This window comes from Lampetra planeri, chromosome 2 (assembly GCF_965212315.1).
Source record: "Lampetra planeri chromosome 2, kcLamPlan1.2.h2, whole genome shotgun sequence".
Lineage (NCBI taxonomy): Eukaryota > Metazoa > Chordata > Hyperoartia > Petromyzontiformes > Petromyzontidae > Lampetra > Lampetra planeri.
This window is the reverse complement of record NC_136108.1, coordinates 33,487,935-33,513,015: the sequence shown is the minus strand read 5'-3', so window position 1 is coordinate 33,513,015 and position 25,081 is coordinate 33,487,935. Positions and strand designations below refer to the sequence as shown.

The following is a 25,081-nucleotide window of genomic DNA, read 5'->3' as shown; positions in this document are numbered from 1 at the left end:
ACATGTGTGCGTTCTCTAATCCACGTGATCCCTTTCCTGTCTCTCAGTGTAATTGCAATCGTACATCTCTCCGTAAATCTTTAGCAACTATTCAACCAATTAGCCTAAATGTAGCAAAAGCATAGCATTGGCATAATTTTTTACAAATCATTAATAATCATTGCTCACGAGCACCATTCAATACACTTATCCTGACCGCCAGAACACAATTAAATGGACAGATCAATGCCCGCAGTGTTAATTTAGTCAGATTGTTTTATTGGACGACAAACTGCGGGATTTTAGTGTGTGGATTCCATTGCGTCGTTCCCTTAAGTCTAGTCGACTCAAGCAGTCGAACACTCTCGGCCATTGAATGCCGGCTCGATCGGCGCCCGAGTTCCTCCCAATATTATCAGGCCAGCCAGACATTGGTACATCTCTCGTATAAACACGCGCGGACAATTAACGCGTCCCTGCCTTCCTCGGTGAAGTGCGGTCTCCGACGGCTTTGCCGAGCCATCTCGGCCTGCGTCTCGACGCTCATCCCGTTAACGCCGTGTCACCGCGGCCACTCGCGCGCTTCCGCTCGTTGGTAGCCACCGTCACGCGCTCGATCTCACGGTCACGGTTGAGCAATTTGTTTTATTCATCTGAATATTTATTTCGACTGGAGGAGGAATCCGATGAGCTGCAAAGATATTTTTTCACAGATGTCCACTCGGGGCGGGTGAGAACGTTGCAACAACAAATAATACAAAAACACGATAGGAGTGCAAAGTACAGGTAGGCCCCGACTTACGATGGTCCGACTTACGATATTTCGATCTTACGATGGCGATATGACAAAATTGTTAAATATTTAACATTTCGCGCGGCAGGCAAACGCAGCAGCGTACGAGGTACGATACTGTACGTTGGGACGCTGCCGGGATGTACTGTACGTTGGGACGCTGCCGGGATGTACTGTACGCATCTCCCGTCGACGGAGTTAAGTTGTCACGGTCTTCAATGCATGTAAAAAAAAATTATAGCAGATAGGAATGTTTTCTGAAAAAACTTTCTATGAAATAGCAGTTCATATAAGTAGGCTAAGAATTTACCTGTTTTTGACTTTAAATTTAACTGTGCAATACAGTATTGTAATTAATAAATACATACAGTATATAGTTTATACAGTACGGTACTGTAAATTGCTGTTTTGCTAAATTATCACCATTCTTTAAGACTCCTGGGTAAGCTAGGCCATTTTCGACTTACGATATTTTCGACTTACGATGGGGTCGTCGTAACGCATCTCCATCGTAAGTCGGGGACTACCTGTATATGAAAGGTAAACAAATCACTTAAAAACACACAGATAAAACTAAACATTTTTTTTTATTTTACAAGGTAAAGCTCATTGAGGTATTAACTTATTTTTCAGAAGTGACCTGGCCACAAACGGTCGCTCAACAAAGCGCCGTATCATCACGTGGAAATTTATAGCGGCAAAAACAATCGAAATCATCTCAATGCGTTATTTCAATATATTTTCATCAGTAAATTCACACGAACAAAATTCACCCTGGGGTTTAGCGGCCTAGCTCGCTCGTGACGCACGGGGGACACTCCCCATCAAGCGCGGGCGGCGCCAACGGGCGCACGCGACGCACGCTTCCGGCGGGCGGCGCTGCGCCATCCGTGCTTGCCCATGTGTCACCCAACGCACCGATGTTGGCGCCGTTGAGGAAGAGGGTGATGCCCAGCAGCACGCCGACGCACAGCACCAGGATGAAGGGGCGGCGCCGGCCCCAGGGAGACCGGCAGCGGTCGCTAGCCGAGCCGATGAGTGGCGTGAAGATGAGGCCGAGCACGGGGCTGAGGAACCACGTGAGGCTGTAGTACTTCTCCGGAAGGCCTGGGCACACATCGTCAATGTCGTCATCGTTAGCCACTATCAATCCACTGTCATCAATTGCACCGTACGACTTCATTATTGTAGCACCAAAGATCTCCGCTCCAGGTGCCAGCCCCATCGATTGTGCCAGTCATGAAAGGCAGCTCTCTGCTAACAGAAAATTCAATCTAAAATAACGAATAAGTTTCTTCTCCTGGATTTAAACAGCAAGGCAGTATAATCTCAGCTGTCTGCCACGATGAATACTTATGAAGGCCTCCCCCAAGCCATCGCCATCTCTCAAGGTCCTGCGATGTTTCGATGCGTCGAGCACCCATACACGAGCTGATTTCATCACTCCATCTCTGTGGTGGACGTCCACTCGGGTGTACGGCCTGGTGTAAGAGGCGGTGGTGTGGCCAACACCATGCTCGGCTGCCTTGCTTCCGCGGTGCTAATGCGCACACACCACCCAGGGTAGGCTCGGGGCAGGTTGTGAAATCACTCGCCAACGATATTAGCTTTGGCCTGGAATCAAACTCGGTCCACAGATTCATCGTGCAATGCACTCACCTCTTAACCACTACTCCCAATATGGGCACACAAACACTCAGCTGAGTGGCAAAAGAGCACTGATAAACCGGTCGTAGGTTTCATTGGCGTGAGAGCACTCGCATTACCCTGCACTCGCATTAAGTGACCTCACGCAAGATTCACGGTGTAACCCACAGGCTTTGCCAATCCACTGCAGGATAAAGGATCCACGTGCAGTGTCGGTCATGGCTGGTTTTTTACCAAACTTCACCATGCTGGTCGGTACAATGAGCTAACCACTGCACCGCCACTCCACAGTACAACATTCAGATTCGAACAGCACGGCATGGCGACGCGCTACTCCAGTCCGGTGCTTTGAAGTCGAGGGTGTGTGGAGACGCGAAGTCAACCACACACCATGGCCCGGCGCTCCCACGCTCCCCACGATGATTGCCCCTCTCGTATCAAGGATGCCCAGCTTGACCACTCTCTGCACCCGCACCTTCCCGCAGCTCCCCCACGCGTCGCACTATCGCTGCACACACGGCGGAGCCAGATGGAATGACCGCTGACAGTGGCAGTGTTTGTTAAAGTGAAAACATTGCGGGGCCACGTAGCTTTTGTTCTGTGACGATTTAGATTGTTATACGCACGTTAATTTTCGCGATTGTGCCGCGCGTCTCTCCGATGCGTATTCCATTTATGAATTAATTATCTGAATTCAGCGACAGCGGAATGCATCGGGACTTGGGGCCAAACAGCACGGGGTACAAGCCGCTAAACAAACGCATCGGTGGGTGGTAGGCTACACATTCCTCAAGCGTGAAAACATGAGAACGGTGCGGTGGGAAGACATAACAAAGTTTTCTCAAAGAGGGCACACCGGACGTGGGAAACACAAGTCAGGGACGCTCTCAAGCGCCAGCATCAAGGCTCACCGTTTAATCACCAGCGCCTCTCCGGCCTTGACCGGCCGCTCTCTACTGTTTGCTAAATAACATTCTCCAGAAAAAGCGTCCCAGCGCCCCGTCGCGTTGACGCAACGCGACGGGAGAGGCATTGGCTCTCTATGTTGAGAAAAAGTTTTGCTTCGATTTCGCCTCGGGCCTAACAGAAAGGGGCCCTAACACGAGAATGTACACCTGGTCAGAGATGCCATGGGTAGACCGAGAAGGGGATGGGACAGATGACCTAAGAGAATGGACATAAATCCAGATTAACGATGCGGCGCGACTGGCGGAGGTGGGGAGAAGGCGCGCCACCCGGCTTGGCTTTCCCTGCGACATTAAAAAGTCCCAGTATTTAGCAGTTGCGAAATTCACAAATCAAGACACACACTCCTATTTCTCTCCTACTCTGGGATTACAAGATATGCTTCATCCCATGCCGTGCCCCGGTATTTGTTTGTACCGTAGGGGTGGCAACCCTGGCAGAAGACAGAAATAAGTGGAAGGGGGTGCTAAACCAGGGTGTCGCCAACCAAAATAACAAAGAAGAGACATTTATTTTTGAATTCGATAACAAAAAAACTCAACATTTCAACAGCCGCAATGCACGTGCATAACGAGACGGTGGTCCTTAGTAGATAACGGTCACGAAGCAGTCCTTAACAGAGCCGCCGCATGTGGCTCGGAGCCGCAGGTCACCGACGCCTGTGCTAGAGGCCGCTGCCAGCCCTCCGTAAAGAGGATGGCGTTTAAGACGACGGACGGCGACGTAACCAAACACCGCTTTGCTCTACGGCAGGACCCGTCAAAACAAAAGACGGTCATAACGTATCCGCTCTCAAGACGTACACAGGCCCCTTATTCTCATCGGGCTCAACCGCTAAGCCAATTACCAGTCTGGATGCACGCCGCTGAAACAGCTGGATGTGCTGGACGTGCAATCAATGCCCGCAGCGCGGAGCCAATGTGCTTGCTCATGCAGAAGCTCAAACACCGCACGCGACGCATGCCAATGTTATTCATCCGGTACCGAAACCAAATATATATATTTGGGTCGCAGCTCCTGCAAAGCTGTTACCGAACATGGAAAGTAATTGCACCGAGCAGACGGCCGCGCTCAAAGTCACTCGGCGCAAAGCGTTGTTTAAACACGGCACACAGTGCCATCACTACCGAGCCACCAGTTCCCTCCCTTGTTCAGCATATAATGAAAACAAAGATCCAACACGTAGCCTCTACTCGCTGTGAGGGCTAGTCTACAAGCGAGCACCTATTAAGGCCAGAATGGTGCACTAGGTGGTGGCCAACACCACACCTAGCCGCATTTGTCTCCCCCGAGATGCTCATGCATCGCATTCGTTTAAGGCCGAGCCGACCTAGTGAAGTCCCAGGCCAGTGGCAGCGTGGCTGGGGAGGGGACGGAATGTCAATTAATCAATCAGCTGGGATGGATTTGTCCAGAAGACACCGCTCTGCTTACAGAAGCGGCAATTAGCACGGCCGCATTGCTGCAAGGTCACCTTGTCCGGCACCCGCACTACGGACGCGTGGGAACATCCCTCCCATCATTGGCAAAACTACGGTCAGCGTCGCTGCAGCATCAAAGTCGATGTCAGAGGTCGGTAGCAGAGGACAGAGGCATCAAGGACAAAGATCCTCCCCATATAGCCGTTAACGGACTGTTGGGGCAAGTGCTGTTAGCGAGTAGCACCTATGGAGGCCACCACAGCACACAAGTGTTTTGGCAGTGAGCCGGGTTCATAGTTGCAGTAGCTCCCCCCATCATCAGCAACGCAAAACGCAATCCACATGATCAATTACGATGCAGGTTGTCGCGGATGTGCGCTGCGTGGCTCTCCGTTGTTTTTGGGTCGTACCGGCAGCGTTGTTCGGCAAAAAGTCCGATGTTTTTTTGGTTCCTGAAATGCCAAAAACGTCACGTGGAACGAGCCATGCGGTAGGACCCCGGGAGCGCATCACCTCCCGCAATGCCCTCGTTCGGACACGACTTTTTTTTTTCCCTTGCCGCATTTTTTGTTGTTCCTTCATTCCTATCTTTGTCATTTTGGTGAACCCAGGTCACTCCTTGTAAATGAGTCTATCCATGTCTCTTGAGCTATCACAACCCAGTTAAATAAAGATTATTTAATTTAAACAAAAAACGGTGAAGAGCTCTCACAGGTGCGAGCGTAAGTTACTGATTGGGCAACGATAATTATTTGTGGTAGCCATCACTTCATCCCTGCCTGACGACCCTGCCGCCACCACCACATTAAACTAAACTCTTATATTTTACCAGGTAAGGCCCACTGAGCTATATAGCTCTTTTTCATAAGAAACCTGGCCACAAATGATATCTCAACGAAGTGGCTTATCGTGTGGAAATGTGTAGCAGCCAAATATTCTCAACGCATATCGATTCTAAATGTGGAAAGAAAAAACGGAGGACCCGGAGAAAAATCCGCGCGACCACGGGGAGAGAATTTTTTTTACTCCAAACATACAGCAGGCGTCAGGGTTTGGGTCGAACCCACAAACTTCCCGTATACCAGGCGAGGCAAATAACATCTCGCCAACCATGCCAGGCCTCGGCCCGCCTCTCTGTGCTACTTTGCAGTGGGATTTTAACATGAATATTTAATCATAACCTATTTTGTCGGGAGCCAAAGGGTAATTCGCTTTAGTAGACGGAATATTTAACATAGCTTAACCTTTGAAGTAGAGCCTTTTTATCGTGGCATTTTAAGATGATGATGATGGGACCCTTTAAAGAAAATAGCAAGGGAAGTACGAGTGGATGGATTTTAGTCCCCCGTGTCAATCCACCACGAGATGAAGGCCTGTCCTCGCCGTGTCTGTCGTTGCAGTTGCTTGACTGTACTTCACCACGTTTGGTCAGTGCGGGTTGGTGACAGGCGGAGACCCAGGACAGTCTGCGGTAGATGTCCTCTCGCGTGGCAGAGGTGTAGCGAAAATCACGCATTTGTCTCCCCGGTGATAATGCTTACACATCACACCAGGTACTCGATTAAGGCTAAGTCCAGATATCATTTATATTCGCCCAGGCTGGGAATCGAACTCAGATGGCCAGGTTCATACCACAGTGTGCTAGCCACTGCACCACTGCTTCACCCACACTATAGAATTGAGGTTAATTATCTGATCCTATATAGATTCATATCGCGCCACAGTCCTACGACCTAGACTTCTACAAACTACCCGACACGGCACACACACATTGCACAAGAATCTCACGTTTCTTGACGAGGTCCCTGATTGTCTCTCCAGTTGGCGGGGGGTCTCGTGTTACAAACGCAGCGCTTGGCATTTGGCACGGCCCTCGCTGTATAAATATCTTCCTGTTGTTAAGCAGCGCAGAGGAGAGGCGGCACAGTCTGTTCACGCACCGAACTACGAACCCCGTCGCCTTGGGTTCAATCCCAGGCCATGGTCATCACGTCAGTGACGAGCCCTGGGCTCTCCCCCCCGCCCGCCCACCCTGCTCCCCCCCTAAAACCCGAACTGACCAGTGTGGTGAAGTAGATAAATAGATGTTATTTATTTCAGCAGGAAGGGCCCAACAAGCTGTTGGGCTCCTGTTTGAATGGGCGTTCTTCAACGGTAAAGCTGTTATACATCACAGATCTTAGCTGCAATCGTGGTTACTCAAGTGCGGACGTATATGGTCAAAAATGTTCCACGACCGAACTCTTCATCCAGTGGTGGAACGGAAAAGGGCTGGACACTATACGGTGAATCTCAGTGAAATCCCTTAATCGAATTGCAGAGTAATGTGGGATTTTTATTTCATGAATGCTTTCCAAGCCACTGACGATTTTTTCCGGTTTGTTAGCAAATACTCTTCCGTCACTCCCCAGTGTTAAGTGTCACTGCGCCACAAACCTGGAGGCTTCAATTCGATTCCCCATCAGGGCTGACATCAATGACGAGTGACATCTAAACCGGTCCCGGCACCGACCATTGCATTAAAGTACGGTCAAACAACCTCCATGACGGACATGGCGTACGGGAGGCTTTTATCCAGCAGCGGATTGAGAAAGGCCTGGAAACAAACATTACATTAATCAGCCAATCAGCCGAGCAATGACCACGTTCTGCAATTATAGAAACAAGCGCTTTAATTCTCGTAGGATTAAGCTTATATTTACAGGCTTTGTAAAACTGTAAAAACATCTTTACGCCTTGTCTTATTGCAACACCTGTGGCAAAATAAAACAACAGAATAACGGCCTCTCTGCCGTGCAGTGGCACAAATAGCAAATCTTCTCAATTATTATTATTATTATTGGGCTTTGGACTAATTGTTTTAGCTAGGGAATGTTCTTCTGTTCACACCTACCCTGGCATAGCAGGCACCCGCACGCGTTCCCACAGCTCACGCTTGACGTAAAGGAACCACTCCTAAAATAGACGTCAGGAACGGCCTTCCGATCGGCACGCCACGGCACGCCACAGCACGCCACGGCAATGGCACACAGGGCCCTTTCCCCCACACTACGTTGAAGCCAGCCAGCTCCCAGTTCAGTGGACCCTCTGTTAGCTGCGGCAGCTGCCGAGCCGTGGCATCAAAAACACAAAATGTGACCTGCCCCTACTGGACATCAGTGAAAAATAACTTGATAGCTCATCTGATTCCTCCAGTACAAATATTGATTCTGATTCTGTAATGTAACATGCAGAAGTTTTGTCAATCTACTGCTGGATGAGAGCGTCCTCGTGTGTGTATGATTGATTATAATTCACCACATCAGCCAATCTTCTTCATATGGCTGATATTGGTGCATAGCAGCAACGACTATAACTTTATATTGAGGCAGTTGAGCAGGATAATTGTCACAGAAGTAGCGGAGCGGTGTATGGCCGTAACGATGCCCTGAGTCGTTATATGTCCCGTGGTTCTATTCTGGGTGACCACAGGCGTACACCAGAGAGTTTTTCATTTTACATTTGTGCATCAAGCATCCACATCTGATGCCTGTCATGGTTTGTGTGCGAATGCAGATCAGGGGTTGGGAACCCATGAGCTTCGCGGGAGATCGAAGCCAGGGATATTCTGACTTCAGTGCCTATTGGCTAACCATCGAACAAAGATGGCCACTGGATCGCGTGCTTTCAGATGCACTTCTGTGGCCGTCTGGAACGCTCTTCCTTATGATGTTAGGAAGCCACTCGAGCAATGCACTTTTAAATCAGAATTCAAAACTTTTTTTTTACAGCTGCTTTTTGCGTTTGGTTTGTTGTCCTTCCCTCGCACCTCCAATTAGCACGGTTAGCTAAGTACGGTGCGAAAGACGTTCAATGTACATAAATAGGTTCTGCATCGTCGGGTCTTTCAAGAGGAGTTTGTGACTTCTTGTGAACTCCATTCAGCTTTCCAAGTTTTACCATCAGGGTTGAAAATCAGAATGGAGTTCACAAGGTCAGTGCGGGTTGGTGACGTGGGTGCTCGGGACCGGTTCTGATACCACTCATCACTCACGTCAGCCCTAGTTTAGCACTGAACTCAGTTCAATGGGTTCATAGCGCAGTGCGCAAGCCACTGTGCCACCTACGTCGAAGCATTTGAAATTGTTTTATCATTTTGTTTTTGTTATTTAATATCCTCCCCCCGATTACATTATTTGGCCACAAGCGATTTTTTATTGGGTTAGATCACGTAAATATAAATGTCTCATTTGGGTTCACCGCAATATGTATGTTTAACTTATTTCGCACCAAACGTAGCCAACCGTGCTAATCGAAGATGCGATCATTTCGATCAAGGACATTTCCCTTCAGAACTCGGGGTAGCTAGCAGTGTACCACCTTTAATCACAGATCGTATCACAATATTGCCACTGCAATCTTCAACAAGACTCCTTATCTCACGCGAGCACACGTCTCAGATATGCCCGCACAGGGTGTTCGTCGCACGTCAAACCATCATTCAATTCTCACAGCTGGAATAAGCTGTAAGTAACAAACTAAATTAAATGTGAATGGGTTTTTTTTGTGCCACCGTTGCCAACCGAGTTAAGACTATCAGCTCATTACATTTGAAAACCCAATTTAATCACAGGTGGCCAAAAGCCACATTCAAACCCAGGGGTCTCAGCAGTGCTTGCACAGTGCTCTGGCCTGGCATTAGCTTGCCAACCCACATGACCATATTCAGATCACAGCATTATCAACATTGGTCACCATTATCCAACGCCGGATGATGACGGTCGCGGTTACCCACGGTCTTGCGGCGAAACAATCCATCAGGCTACTGCACACGAGCCGACTTCACGGCTCCATCTCCACAGTGGGCGTCCCCCCGGACACGTTTTCTCCTTCGGCTGCTACTGCGTCGTGAGTCTCGACAATCGCCCATCGTCCCTTCCAGCAACGCGTCCTGCCCAAGCTCACTTGCTTTCCAAACAGTCAAGATGATGTTTCGAACACATATGCATTCTCTAATCTACGTGTTGCTTCTATTGCTCCCCATTCAGCCCCCATTCAGAGTATTCTCCCTCAATGCCAAAACTCGGAGCACGAAGTTACTCCGAGTAATTGCGAAAGTATCTCTCACGCTGGCACAGCGACAAAACCATGCTTCCACCAACGTCAGCGGGCGACTTGAGATTGGCATCGGGGAATGCGGGGCAACTTGCTTGGCTCTGTGTTCAGGTTCCAGCGATGAAACACAATCTTTGCCACTTTTGGCATTCTCTGGTCTGACATTGGTAAGACTAGGCCATAAAGAAGGCTGTTTCTGTGTGTAGGCCCAATCAGTTTCAAAGACAATGCATGCATCATTATCAGAGAATGTTTGTGTGCATGTTCACCACAAGTACGTGTGGTTAATGCAGACTTGATTCCTTGCAAAAGGTTTCTATTCGGTGTATGAAGATCTTAACAACTCCTGTTGTATTTGCCAAAAAGGGGTAAACACCTATTATTGTTTTTCAAACCGAGAACAGGCTCCACTGCCTTGACAGCATTCGTATGTGCACATCGCCCTGCACAATGAACCTCGGCTGAAATTTCAGACTAGAAAAAATGGGGACGCATTGTGGCGGTCATGGCGGGGGCACGCCCTGTGGCCCCAGGTTCGAAGGCAAGGGGTGGGTGGAATGCCGTTGACTTGCGAAACTCACAAACCCACAAACCTGCAGGGCTGACAGGTGGCCGGGTAACCGTAGCCCAACAAAGTGGGCCTCTATCGTTTCTGTGCACCCCTTTGAGTGATATCCCCCTTCTTACACACGGCGGTTATCAAAGTAATCCAGTTTCCTCCCACACACAAACTGGCCAAACATGTCAGAGCAGGAACCCTGCCAGGTTAAGTCTTGAGGCTCATTGAGGCTTTACTGGATAAATATAATCAATGAAATAATAAAATACTCGTTTAAATGCTTCCCTGTCAAGTTGATAGTGTTAATGTATACATTTTGTCTGTTTGTGTGTCTGTTTGTATCAGAGGGGCGGGTGCACAATACATCTCATGAAGATGATCCGATTCAAACTAACTCGTCATGTAACATTGTGTTGCTAGTAGTGACTCACCCTATTGCAAACCAACCAAAGTGATCAAAGGGTTTACCAAAAATGACATGACAACTACCGTTACTGCCGCTAACCAAAAACCTCCATAGACAATCACCATGATGGAAAGCATTACACAATCCTTGCACGGGCACGATTTTTTCGAACTTGTTTCACTACGACGAAGACAATCGGAGACTGGCTACGGCGGCGTGAACGATCCGACGTACCGATCTGCAGGAGGACGGGCGTCACGAGGGCCGTCTCCATGGCGTAGCAAAACTCGCGGCCGAACATGATGGCGCCGTGCATCACCCACTGCTTGATCGTCACGGCGCCGTCCTCGCTCTGCTCGTCGGCCTCCTCCTCCTCCTGCTCCTCTTCGTCATCGTCGGCGGCGGCAGCAACTTTAGCCTGCAGCGCAACTTCTCCGCCGCCTCCTCCACCATCACGGCCGCCACAGCCACAGCCACCTCCTCCACCATCACGGCCACCGCCGCTGCCACCTCCGTCGCCTCCTCCACCATCACGACCACCGCCGTCACCACCACCGCCGCAGCCTCCCCCATCACGACCGCCGTCACCACCACCGCCGCCGTTCTCCTTCACGTTTTTGAACGAGACGGTGGCCGCGCGCCGTTCCTTCCGCGCCAGCCCCTCGCGCGGAGATTTTTCCGAACGCTCGTCGTCGTCGTTGTTGTCGTTGTTGTCGTCGTCATCGTTGTCGTTGGAGGAGGAGGCGCCGCATGGCTCCCCCGGCGCCCCCCCGGGACCGGCTGGCGCCCCGTCGGCAACGCGCGCTGGCTCGAGTCGGCTCGGCGGCTCGGGAGCCACCGCTCCGACGTGCAGAGCTTTGATGTAAGCGACGAACTTCCAAGCGTTCGGTTCCTTTAAATCCGTCATGGAACACACCCCTGCCCCGGCGTCTGTCCCTCTCTCTGACTCTCCGGGTTGTTGTTGCTCGCAACGGTCAGCTTGGTGGTTGGCGGTGGGGGTGCTGTATGCAACTTATATACAGAGCATTCCTGTTTCGAGACTTCCCCCTCCCCAAGCCTCTAATATGTTTTAGACAAAGTTAATGAATTAAAAATCCATTCACTTAATTCCAGCTTCATTGCCTTGATGGTGATCGTGCTGTGCGGCTCAGTTCTCGTCGCAGCAAAGACCTCCGCTCCGGGTCCCACCCCCATCGATTGTCCGAGGCTCTCGGGGCTGAATCTGCATCACACAAGGGCAGACACTGATGAGCGCACACGCGCGCTTGCGCTCACACGCGAGCCCTCGCGCTCATTATCGGGCGGTGTATTTACAGAGCCGTTAGCCCCGACTCTTCGTTGGCATGCTAAGGGTGGGGGGAGCAGCAGGGGCCAATCGCAGCGATGTAACCCAACATTTGTTTAGGTATCGCAATCTCCAGCGATGAGCAATTAACATGTTCATATTTACATAACGAACACTTCACAAAAGGATTTCTCGGATAACAAAGGACGCAACCAAACAACAAGTAGTTCCTTCTTCCTGGATTTACATAACAAGGCTCTGACCTCAGCTGTCTGTCACAATGAGTAATCGTCATCATCCGCCAGGATTAATCCACTGCTGGATGAAGGCCTCCTCCCAAGCCATCACTAACATTCATAGTCGCGCAACTAGCTTCCTGTGCACGAACTAATCTCATTGCTCCATCTCCACAGAGATGGCATCCCCTCTTGGGCGTGCCAACTCCCCTTGGCCTTCCTCGGAAATTTTGGGTGTAATAATCTATATTAATCGAGGAATCTCCGTGTCGTCACATGCCCAGTCGGAGGATATTCTGGCGAGGTGTCCTCCAGGCTGTCAGACCGCAAGTTTGACGTTTAATTTATTGAAAGGAAAACGCATTTAAATGCATTATCCAGCAGAACTCTAGGAGGACAAAGCACGCGTAAGCAGAGTGCCTTTCTGTGTCTCCGCAAAAAAATAATAATAGTTTTAGTCCAAAAGCATAAAGTATTGGCTTTTCAGATCAATATAACTGGTAACGTGTGTTTAAACAACAGCCTCTGGAACAGTTTCGACCTTCTGGGTTTCATCAGCACAGTTAGGCATGTGAAACAATGCCGCTGGATTTCTATATGTTACTGGTAAGAGTACTGCATGGGATGATGGCGCTCTGTTCACCGAGTTTGTGTACACGACTTGGATGTTGCATTAGGAAGCATGAGGATGATACCACCGTGACGCCACTAGGAAAGCACATTTTTACGTTTTTTTCTGTCTTCTTGGTTCTTTCGGTAAAGTCACGTAGAAGGGAAATAATACAATAATAAAAATAAAAAAACGCAAGCAGCCGTCCTCAGGTGACAGACCTGTTCTTCACCTGAGGACGGCTGCTTGCGTTGTGGCCGAAACGTCGTGAGAATTATTTTATTATGTTTTATTTTTAGTATTTTATTATTTCCCTTTTCTACGTGACTTTACCGAAAGAACCAAGAAGATGAATCCCTGCAGTCACGAAAGCTTTAAATCGAGATTTTTTTCTGGTTAACAAAACTTCTAACTCGTATCAGGCAGCCTACACAGCCGCGTTACGTGTTTACAAGGCAAAGTTGCAGCCCTGCAATTGCCTGCTCACACCACTGCTGCTGGCATGAGGTCCTCCAAATAGAGGAAGCTCAACAAAGCCCCTCTGGAGGGTAATGGGCCTCCTCTCTCACACGCTGGCCACGTGTCTCAGAAGAGGCGTGAGGACCCACACACTGAACCCCACGACCCGCTGATCGACTAATCGTAGCGTACCGATTTATTATCATCACATCACAATCCACGGAGCAGACAGTCCGTGGGTGTCCACTGCACATTTCGTCATTTGTTTCCACTTTCCTCTGTAATGTGCCAACATGCTCAAGTAGTGCCACATCTTTCTGGTACCAATCACTTTATGTCATCGTCAAGCCATCCTCCGTTAGGTCTTCCTCTCTTTCCTGTTCCTTTCATTTTTCCCGAACAACACACTTTTAATGTTGCTGTTGTTGTCCATCCTACATGTGTGTCCAAATAGTGCCAGTTTCCTTCTCGTCACTGCCTGCATCAGATATTCCTCTCTATGCAACCTTTCTTAGTTCGACGTTAATCACTTTTTGGGTTACAGCTTAGATGAAGGATCCTTCTGTAGCAATACATTTCGAGTGCCAATATATTATCTCTGTCAATTTACCCTCGCCCATTATTTTAACTGCCGGGGTGTGAGTTCAAACCGGCGACGTCTGGATTGCAAGTCCGATGCGCGAGCTATTACATCTTGGCAGCATCCCCTTGGAAGATCGGGGGACTCGTCAAACTGCGAATGCAGTGGAGCGCAAACCATCAGGCGCATATCACTGACGATTGCCCAATGCAACACGAGTATCTGGTGGAACGAGTGAACTCCACTCAGCCACCACCCCGGATGCCGTGGAATGGCTCACAACGTTATCAAGGACAATTGTAGCCTTGTTGATTTATTTTCTCAAACGTCATACGAAGAAAGAAGTGCCCTCGTAAACCGAGCTCATTTGTTAACTCAAGAGTGCCCATACATATTGAAAATGCTCGTGTGGGATAAACAATCTGCTAGTCTGGAGGCAAATAAGCTCCGGGTGGGGGCAGGGGGAACCCCTGCAGACACAGAGTACCACGTATCCATGGCTTAACTAAATAATTCAAACGGGCATTAATATTCAGCGGTGCCCATCGACCGTCCGTTGTGCAGGCACACGCACGTATTTCGGTGGGTGGTCGTCATCATGTCGTCATCGTCGTCATCCCCCCCCCCCCCGGAGGATCATAACAAACGCGGAGGGATAAAGGCACCCGTGGTATCTGTGCAGGTCAGCAAACGCAAGCCATTCAGCAACTCCTAAAGCGGTGGAATGTACTCGGGCGCATTTTGAACGTGCAGGCGGACCCATGCGTACGAGCACGAATCGATACAAACTCGTAAAAATTCCGTCACTTAACAGTGGCACTCGAAGCGCATGACCACATCAGCTGGATATGTGACCGATCCCGTCAGATCTCAGCAGCTTTCACAGGGTCGAACCTGGTGATTTTTATGAATGGGAGACTGACTGTCCTGGAATACCAGGCTTGTGCTGCAAGATGACCGGGAGTTTGGCAGTAGAGCCATGAATCATCGAATACAACTGAGCGGAGATTTGAATGTTACCTCCTCGTCCGGTGGGTTTTCTCCGGGTGCTTTCTTTTCCTCGCAACAATTTTGTGGGCACGTGATAACGTACCCCACTCTCGTGGATAGCACGATGAACTTGCAATCCAGAGGGCGCCAGTTCGGTTTGATCTACCGGCGCGGGAGTTGAAACAAAAGGGCACGTTTCTTAGATCCTCCCAACTCTGCCCCTGTCCACCCAGCAGGGTCAATGGGTTCACACCGCAGTTCATCAACTGGCAGGACGCGTGTTTTTTTGGAGTAAAGTGTCGGTACTCCCAGCTCCTCCATGATTTCTAACCAGCATGGAAAGAGAATAAATATTCTCTGGAGGGGGCTCTCTCTAGAGCAGTGGCTCTTAACCTCGGGTGCATGCACCCCCCCCCTCCCTCAGGGGGTGTAATATTCCCTTTCTGTTGGTGTGAGACAGACCATATTTTCTTAGAAGGTAAATATCGAAAGACAAATGAAGCACGGGCACGCAAGTACAACTACTTTGTGTCATCAAACCTATGTATTTATTAACATTATTATTTTTTTACGATTGAGATATTTGTCTTTGTGTGAGTGTGTAAATGTGGGAAGCGGTAGTGTCGTGATGAACACACTTCGCTCACGGCAAAGACCAGTGACGATTGTCTGAGTCGGTTACGGCCTCGCCTAGGTCAATTCCTGTTGCATTGTTTTTATTGCTTCATTTTGGTGATTTTTAAAACGTTTTGGTTTAGCCATGTTTCTTTGTTGTAGTACAGAGTTAGCCTGATAACTTTAATTAAAATTGTCTTATGGTTGTTATTGTTTGACTTACATCGCACTGGGATTTTTGCACACAGCGTTGAAATACGGTGTTTTTTCATGAACACTTTGCTGTTTTTTCCTGGATTTTTCTGTTGCGTGTAGTCACTTTAAGATGTTTCTTGTTCACGTTTTTGTTTGTTGCGGTTGCACCCGAGTCAAGAGCCGCATGGCTCACAGGGTTATCTATACCTAATAAATGACAAATAATAATACATGAGAACCAAAAGGGTGCAAGGCTGCAGGAAATGTTAAGAATCACTGCTTTAGAGCTTTCTCAAGTGGAGCCTGTTGGCTTTCGCCAACAGTGGAAAGTGCAAGCAGCTGCAGGGCTGCACCTTTACCATTTTACCCCGTGGGAACTAACCTATCCCGGTGGTGATCTCACACTTGTCACGATCACCGATGTCTCATTACCCATCACAAGCAGCTGCCGCCGAGAGCGCCGAGGTTGCAACACAAATGTGCTGATGGCGGAATAACCGGGCTATCGCATCCCGATCGTTATTTAAATCAAACATTACAAGATTTAAGCTCTGCCAACAGGAAAAAAGTAAAAATAGCAAGCAACGCCGAAGTGGCACTACATTGTTTAGCGACACATTACAGAGCGAGAGAGATATATTTAACCATGAGCGTGGCAGCACAGGAAGTTGGGTGATAATTACCGCCCAACAACTTTTGACAATCCTAATGCTTCTGCTCCCTCAATTATCAGCCTCCATAGGCCTACTTGGCGATGCAAAATGTGACCCCCATGGTCACCTGCACGGCCACACCTCCATCTATAAATGCGTTCCCACACACCCTGCATCTCATTCCTACAATGCAGAAAATCATCTCTTCGGATGCGTTTTTGGGCCTATACCGTGTGCGCCGTTAGGCATGGCGTCCGACGTTTCGCACCACTTCCTTGGGAACTTCTTCAGGAACCGATGTTTGTATCGGAGAGCTAGATAGCACAACCGCAGAAAAAACCTCCGCGGAAGAGAAATCCAATTGTGCCAAACTATGGGTCTAGTCGCTGCACCTCCGGCTAATCAGCAATGGAGAGTGGAACTATTTTCTATTTCTTGATTTAAAGCTTTCGTGACTGCAGGGATTCATCTTCTTGGTGCTTTCGGTAAAGTCACGTAGAAGGGAAATAATAAAATAATATTAATATAAAACAATAAAAATTCTCACGACGTTTCGACTGCAACACAAGCAATCATCATCAGGTGTGAAATCCACAGAATTTTTTTTTTCAAATTTTCTTTCTGTGGATCTTCAACATTTTTTTCCGTGGATTTCACACCTGATGATGATTGCTTGTGTTGCAGTCGAAACGTCGTGAGAATTTGTATTGTTTTATATCAATATTATTTCATTATGTCCCTTCTACGTGACTTTACCGAAAGAACCAAGAATATTTTCTATTTATAATGCACGAGTCCCTATCAAAAAGCAAAGGCGTCCATCCATCCAGACCATTGATTCATCGCGCAGTCGACCGCGCGCCCGATGCCCCGGCGATTGCGCAGGCGACGCACGGCTACCGTTCGAGCCCGCGGGATTTTTCTTTCTCAAGACGATAAATAATTGCGCCGGAGGTCAGATGACAAAATGCCTCGGCGCTGCCGGTGCACATTTACAATGGAGGAGGGGAAATAAAAACTTTCCCAATGTCCTTCAGCAAAAGTGTGCATTGGGCCAAGCATTCGGCTTTGCTTTTTGGTTTTCTGCCGCTATTATATTGTAAGTTGGGCACAGAGGCAGACGGTGTTGACATCAAATTGCCGACTGCCAACCTAAATTTCCAAGAATGTGGCCTTTGCGATGTTTATGCAATCTCTTTTCGAAGCACAATCCAATTTTCCAAAACAATGCGCCGAGCACAACCTGCAAATCAAAAGCCGACTTCCAGGTCTATGTTCAATTCAAATTTCTAAATTGCACATGGTAATTCAAATCATTTTTTTTTTAAACCAGCCATGCGACCACACAGTATGTACAACGGCAATGGACTACTGAGGGGCACAGCCACCCAGATTTACTGCGCATTACATCTGTGCAATATGCAAAATACATTTATCGTGCCCACACGTGACCACGAGTGCAACTTATGCAAACGTGAAATATCTTGACATCCCAAAGTTAGTGGGTGACCTTATCAGAAGCGGGCTCCAGGACATCAATAACACAACACAGTCGGCATCCAAACAGTGGCAATTAATTAACGATCGTGGGCCAACTTGAGCGCAAAAAGCCTGAAACCTAAAACTGCTTTGCAGATCTAGGTACCAACTGCATCGGGTTTCTCCGTTGTGCTGTACAGCTCTCAGATGTTTTTTTCAAGATGTGACCGCGTGTTGTTTTCGGCGTGACGTCCGACGTTTCAGACATCAGTCCCTGATGAAAATCCCCAGCGAGTGGAACGAAATGTCGGTTTACGATGCAGAACGTCATGCGGAACGACCCGAAAGCGCATCGGGGAGCAGCAGGGCTGCTGCGCTGTCGGATGCGTTGTCAGATCCTAGCTTCTGAAGATCAACTCACTGGCGCCGGTTCAAAACAAATCCACCGCGGCTCCACAGCTTCCGCGTCGTACCACCTGACCACGTCCTCGTTTACATTTTTTAAATAGAGGCACCGCGTCCTAAAAATATCGGAGGAAGGCAAGTGAGCTAAGTTAAGCACGTTCGCTGCCACGCCGGCCCAATGAGAATTGGGCAGTTTGGTTACTAACGTTGACCCTCTGTGTTAAACAACCAACCACTGCCCCCTCCCCCCACCCCCGTTGACGTGGGAAGACATTTGCCGAGTGCCGCCTGCGCCCGTTCGGGTTCAGGGAAACGGAGAGCGCTTGCCGCTGTTCAAAGAAGAAGAAACAAAACGCTTGACCCCAGCTACTCCCAGCGCCAGATGTTTTGCTGGGCAGTATTTGTAACACTGCCTTGGTGCAATGCAATGTGTTTGGTGTGTATGTTGAATTTCTTTCGCACCGTACGTAGCCAACCGTGCTGATTGGAGGTGCGGGAGGATGGACAACAAACTAAACACACAAAAAAACATTTAAAAAAATTAGTTTGCAATTGAAATGACGGTGCAAGTGTGTTAAATCACCACCTCCCCCCCCTCCATGCCTCTATCCACCCAGCAGCATGACCGGATACACCAGTTAGTCAAAAGGCAGGTCAAGATTGTTGGCCAGTGTGTAACAGTAGGCCAACTACCCTCTACGTGTGCCCTCTGGCGCCCCCTCGTGTGCAGTCCTTTCCGCCAGCAGTGATGCGAGCCAGCAATTGCAGCGCTGTACCTTTACTGATTGCCAAGGTCGGATTGGGCAGTTGCCAAGCTCCATTTATGTTTGGCTGCTCACCAAGGCTGCCCATACCAACAAGGAGTCTCTAGGAAGCATTCTCCAAGTGAGTTATGTTTCCTAAATAAAAAAGTAAGCACGTTTTATAAATGGTATCTTAAGCAGTGCCATTGAACTCCCTTGCAATAAATTCCATTGCTGTTTTTCTAACAACGAAGCTCTGTGTGTAACTCCACTCATCAGTGGGATGACCGTGACCTCGCTCTGCGATTCCAGCCTTTGCTATAAGTTTGTTTCATTACTTTGGTGCTCCCGGTAACAATCACAATCCAGCCTGGCCATCTTAATCTCCATCTACCTCTGCTCCATTTTCCTTTCACTTCACTAAACACAAACACTTTCTCCAGGGGATTCCCTATCATGCCTAAAGCCGTGTCCAAAACACTTGTGTGTCCACCGTTCAATTGCGGTGCACAGTCCTAGTTTTTACACCGATTCATAAAAGTTTTTTCGTGTTAAGATTGCGTGAGTATAAATGTGTCGTTTATCTGCCAAAATTGCCCGATGATGCTGGCTGTAATTACCAGCAAAACGTCGTACTCATATCGTAAATGTTGTGGATTTACTCTCCAACACATCGGTGGGCTGTGTCGGGTGGTGGCGGGTTAACGACACATTTATACTAATGCCACCTAACCCAAAACAACCTTTATTATAATATCGGTCGCGAAAGCCTACGTGTCAAATTTACACCAGTTACATGCGGTTTCACCTTAATTTGTTCTAAGTGCCATCCGAGGGACAGCGCGATAGCCCTCAAATGCGAAAGGCGTGATCTTTCTCCTATCTGCTGCCTCGATCATCTCCCGAGAAAGAAAAAAATGCGCGCACAGCACAAAAACACACGATGCAGTGCAGATGATTGATGTTCGAACACCCACATACATAAACCATAAATGCTTCCTGTTTCACGGACATCCATCTTGAAGTCAATTGTGACGGGACTATAACACTTAATCCCTGGCATTAGTAACTGGTTATGCATCCGCCCCACTGACACTTAGCGCATGCATTTTTCATGACACGCGATTGCTGTGCACGTACGGCGAGCGTCATCCCGCCGCGGAGTGCAACGTGGCCCTTTTGGCAGCATGGCATCGCGGAGGCAACAATCGCTGGCTGATCGACAAGCGCGTGCGTGTACGCACGCGAACGCACGGACGGGAAGCACTTCCTTCGGAAAACGGAGAAAACGGAACGCATTGCACGAGTCTTCGAGATGATGGAGACATCCTCTTGCGTTAGAATTAACGCGAGACAAAAAAGATAGATACTGATCGATGCATAAAACTACAACGATGTAAGATGAAAAAGGATAATCAATTTTGCCAATTGTTTCGGCACAGAAAAGCGACGAACGGCAAATCAATTCTAACTCGCAAAGTTTGGTTTTCCACGTTGGTCTGCGTGTTGAGAAATTCTTCCCTCAAGCTTTTGCCACGCACCATGGCACGCGGCATGTTCAGGAACTCTTGTCAAAAGGAGTTGAATTACAACTCCAGAATTCAATCGAGAGAAATAAATATTTAAAACATGCAACACCAACTCGGAATGCCATATGTGGATTACAGGCAACTGCGAAAAGTAAATTGCGACATTCTAATTTTCTGGGCAGTAGCACGGCCCAGCAGTAGCGCATTCGCCACTTGTTGCAGATGGTTCGTGGTTCAAAACAAGCGCCCGCCCTGGTTATTAGCACAAGTGAAATTAACGGTGATAATACTCCGTGCTGTCTGCTTCAGAGTAGACGTAAAGATCTCCTCGACGTCATTTACAAGATAAGTGCATTGTGTACCAGCATCCAAATTTGCCAAATTCGAAAATTGTCCTGCAAATGACTCAATTGTGATTATACACAGCAGCAATCATCACTCCTACTGGGAGACTATTGCCCCAGGTTACCCTTGCAAATGAGATTCATCCTGGTTAAACAAAATAAACTTTCTCTAAATGATAGGAAACTCGTCAGACGAAAAAGCGCATGTGGCTGGAAACCTACAACAGCAATGCACTCATAAGGTGATTTCTAAACGGCAAAATGTGGTTTTATGACCATCTGTTCGGTCGTCCCATCATGCCTTGCATGCAGTGAAATCGCCACACTGCGTGGATAAAGCACACATCCTTGTTTCAGACCACAAACTCAAAAGAGTCAAAGATGTGGCCAAATTATTTTAGAAAGCAAGCAAAAGGATGAAACAACACTATTACATACCAGATTCATCCGATTTACGAATCACCAGTTAATTATAGCCACTGGTGCCTACTTCTGCCTTGTATCTCAGGTGCGTTATGTGGAGAATCCCTCTTCCATGAATGGGGGCAGTTTGCCAGAGTTGTAGCCTCAGAGCGAACCAGTCGATATGTCACCGCGAAGATGTATAAGATAATGTATGTGTGCTGAACTTCTTTCGCATCGTACGTAGCCAACCGTGCTGATCAGATGTGCGGGGGGAGGACAACAAATTAAACACAAAAAGCAGTTTAAAAAAAAATTGTTTTCAATTGAGATTTAATAGTGCATAGATCCAGTGGCTTCTTAATATCAGAAGGAAGAGCGTTCCAGACGGCCACAGAAAAGCATCCCAAAAGCGCGGATGCAGTGACCGTCTTTGTTCCATGGCCAGAGTTCACGTGGTGGTTTATATTCCTTGACGAGATCAACAAGGTATTGTGGTTCATTTGTGGCAAGCACTTTGTATGTAATTATAATAATTTTACCAGTTAGCCAGATGAACACAGTTAAACGCCCAACCCTGTAAGACATTGAACTTATGGATGACGAAACTGAATACTGCACATGAAGGGCAGATTACAAAAACCGGATGATTCTGGGCTGGAGTTGACAGGCAAATCGTCTAATCCCCATACGCAAGGCTTTAATAATCCATGTAGGCAATGGATCAACGCTTAAGTGTCAAAGAAGAAAATTACTTTTTTGGGAAACAAAAATGAGAATTCTGACTTACATAACACTATATTATGAACAATAAGCCATGCAGCTGACTTCATACACGAACGTGTTGTTTTGTATATTTATTATAGGGACAGCCTCCAATACAATCTCATTACAAAGAAAAATTACTTTTCCATTAAAATGAAGACATTGCTTTAACTTTAGGAAACCAATTTCTTGCTACACATGGTGTAACTGGTCTGGATATATTAGCCATAGCACCCAGAAAGGGCCCACGCACACAACAACAAAAAAACCTCAACACCATCGTCAATAACGTTCCGGCCTTCAAATGAAAAATATATAATAGGCGCCATTTCAGTAAACGAGCCTTCTTCAGCGCGCATGATAACGCGCAAGACCACATAGTGCTAGCGACGAATGCGTTGAGCTTTTTGTTAATTCTGCCCGGGCAATACTGCCAACGCACCCACCCGCTGCTCCACATTGGCTTTGATCTGCCAAGAAAGAAACCGGTGGCTCCATCGTCCGCTCCTGAACAGCGACCGATGGTTGCGCACACCTCTTAAACAAGTGGGATATTAAAGATGACCCAAAGTGGGAATGCGGCCACCCAAACAACACAATGGAGGACTGCATTCTACGTCCGCTCTCTGGTGGACTGGAGAGTATTCGTAGTGTGCTGCTCCCGAAGCAATTGCGTGGCTCACAATAATTACGGTAAATCTGGACGTAATAATTTACGCGTAAATAGTCACACGCTCGACGAAGTAGCAGAAGAATGCAGCATCGGCCACATAATTTCATGGCAAACAAATGAGTAAGTAAGATGACAAACACCAGCGTAACTCAATGTTCCACCTTGGCTCTACAATGTCAACATCACGGGTAGGGGACCTCTCCTTCTTGAGGGCCAGTTACCTTTGGCAGGGTAAATATTAACACCCGTACCTTTGTGTAAACCAATAATAATAACAACGAAACATAACATCCGTGTTGACAAAGTACACAGAGGCCCTTGAAGTGACACATGTGACGGGAGCCGCGCTAAATTTAGAAACCGTGTTGCTCCCAAGGTTATGAAATATTCCCCTCCAGTGCCCAAGTTCGTGTGGCTAAGATGCATACGATGGGAAAATGGCATTTTACGGCCATTTTAAAGTGCTAACCCTTATGTGGCCGCAGGACCCATACGAAACAAAGTCACAGGCCGGATATGACCCGCGGCTAAATTTTGCGCGGCCCACAAGCCGAAGGTGACATTGCTCCTGAGTCCACACAAGAGTATATCACACCTGGGCTCGTGTGACCTCCTCCAGCCAGGTGACCCGCATCAAGTTTCGGTGGCCGCAAAATAATCGGCCCCCACCACTGACCGGCTCGAGATCAAGGCCTCTCTCTCCTCTTCTTATCCTGCTGCTGCTGCAAGTTGAAGCACACGCATCAGAGAGCGACAGACACAAATTTCCCCTTCTCCACAGACACAAATTTCCCCTTCTCCACAGACACATCCCGAGCCATGCCAGCTCGGGGGACCCTCAAAAGTACGCGTGGCTTTTTTTTCCCACTGGAAAATTTGCCAAGCCAGGCCAAAACCAAACCGTAAAACTGTGCCCTCACAAGACATCTCAATCTGGCTACGCAGGGCAAGGGTATAGGGCTAATAATTTTCATAATACACATCTACAAGCCACTTGATTTGCTCATTGCGTGTGTTGTCAGTGGCACGGCTTGGATTCTGCAGTGGAAAAACAACCTGGCGTGCCTCCCGTGCCATGCCAGGCTGGTTTGGCACAACAACGGCACGACTCAGTTATAGAATGTAAAAAAGGTAACAGCATGAACATTGGCAAACCTTAACAGAATGTTTATGAAGCAAAGGCAAATGTTATTAATTCACACAAATAGACGTTTTAATTATAGTAATTATAGTTTACTTTTGTTTGCATTTTTGACTGCTTGTGTTGTGGTTATTGCAAACTTGATCCCTTGTATAAAGGTGTCAGTTTTGTATTATTACTATATTTTGCTACTGGTAAAGGAGGTCTCAGTGTAGATTTTTTTAATTACCAAGAGTTTTCTTCACAAAGTTTAGAATCTTCATCACCATCAAATGTGTCATAAATAATCCAATACAGTACAGTATTTTTGGTGATGTTAATGGTTGACGGACTTTTCGCTGAAACCGGCAAGCCCAGTTTGATTCCCGGCCACTGCGAACATCGGTGGCAAGTCACATTTTAACCAAGTCCTGCCCCCCCCCTCTCCAATAACAACCGGCATTCGCCACATAGTGGCGGCAACGTCACCACGGCGCCTGTGCCAGGCCAGCGGCACTTTAAAGGCCACGTCAAGTGTCGAAGGCCCACCACGTGAAGTGTGTTGACCAACACACACTGACCAGCGTAGTGAAGTATGGTCAAGCAACCCACCCACCCAGCCGCCCCCCCCAAGACCAACACGTGTGTGGGGGACTTTCACTCGGCAGTGGATTGACAAAGGGCTTTGAATTACCATCATCGTCATATTCATGAAGGTAAATTATTACATTGCTATCATCTGTGCCGGCGTAATAAATCACCATCAAATGAACCTTATGGCGGGACCCCGGGGTCCCGAATAAAACAGAAGGCAAAATCGTAATTTATTTATTTTTGGCGACTCCGTCCCACCGCGCACATGAAGACCGTGACCCACCTGGCACGGATCATTCTGTTATCACGTTGTGTCCAAGCGCAGCAGCGAGGAAGAATGCGTAGAAAAGCTGAACAAGCGAATGCACTCCATGCTCGGGTATGGGCAGGATCACAAGTCTCATCCAAAGCTGCTCAAACTGCCTACACGACTTAAGTCCTTTATTTGTCATCACGGGATGCATAATACAGTGAAACTGCTCTTATCTTCATTATTATTTGTGACCTACCAATGTCTGCAGCCAGGATCAATCGATGAC

The 25,081-nt window shown here is 48.0% G+C and overlaps 1 protein-coding gene across 1 annotated transcript in view; it reads right to left on the bottom strand.

Moving 5' to 3' along the window:
* Nucleotides 1-24,539, bottom strand: part of LOC144732279 (solute carrier family 45 member 4-like) — a 38,233-nt gene extending 13,694 nt beyond the window's left edge. The window contains 3 exon segments of the mRNA XM_078613720.1: nt 1,691-1,879; nt 11,100-12,087; nt 23,424-24,539. Of these exon segments, the coding sequence (XP_078469846.1) occupies nt 1,691-1,879; nt 11,100-11,772 (862 nt within the window). The 5' untranslated portion in view covers nt 11,773-12,087; nt 23,424-24,539.
* Between the last annotated feature and the right edge of the window lie 542 nt (nt 24,540-25,081).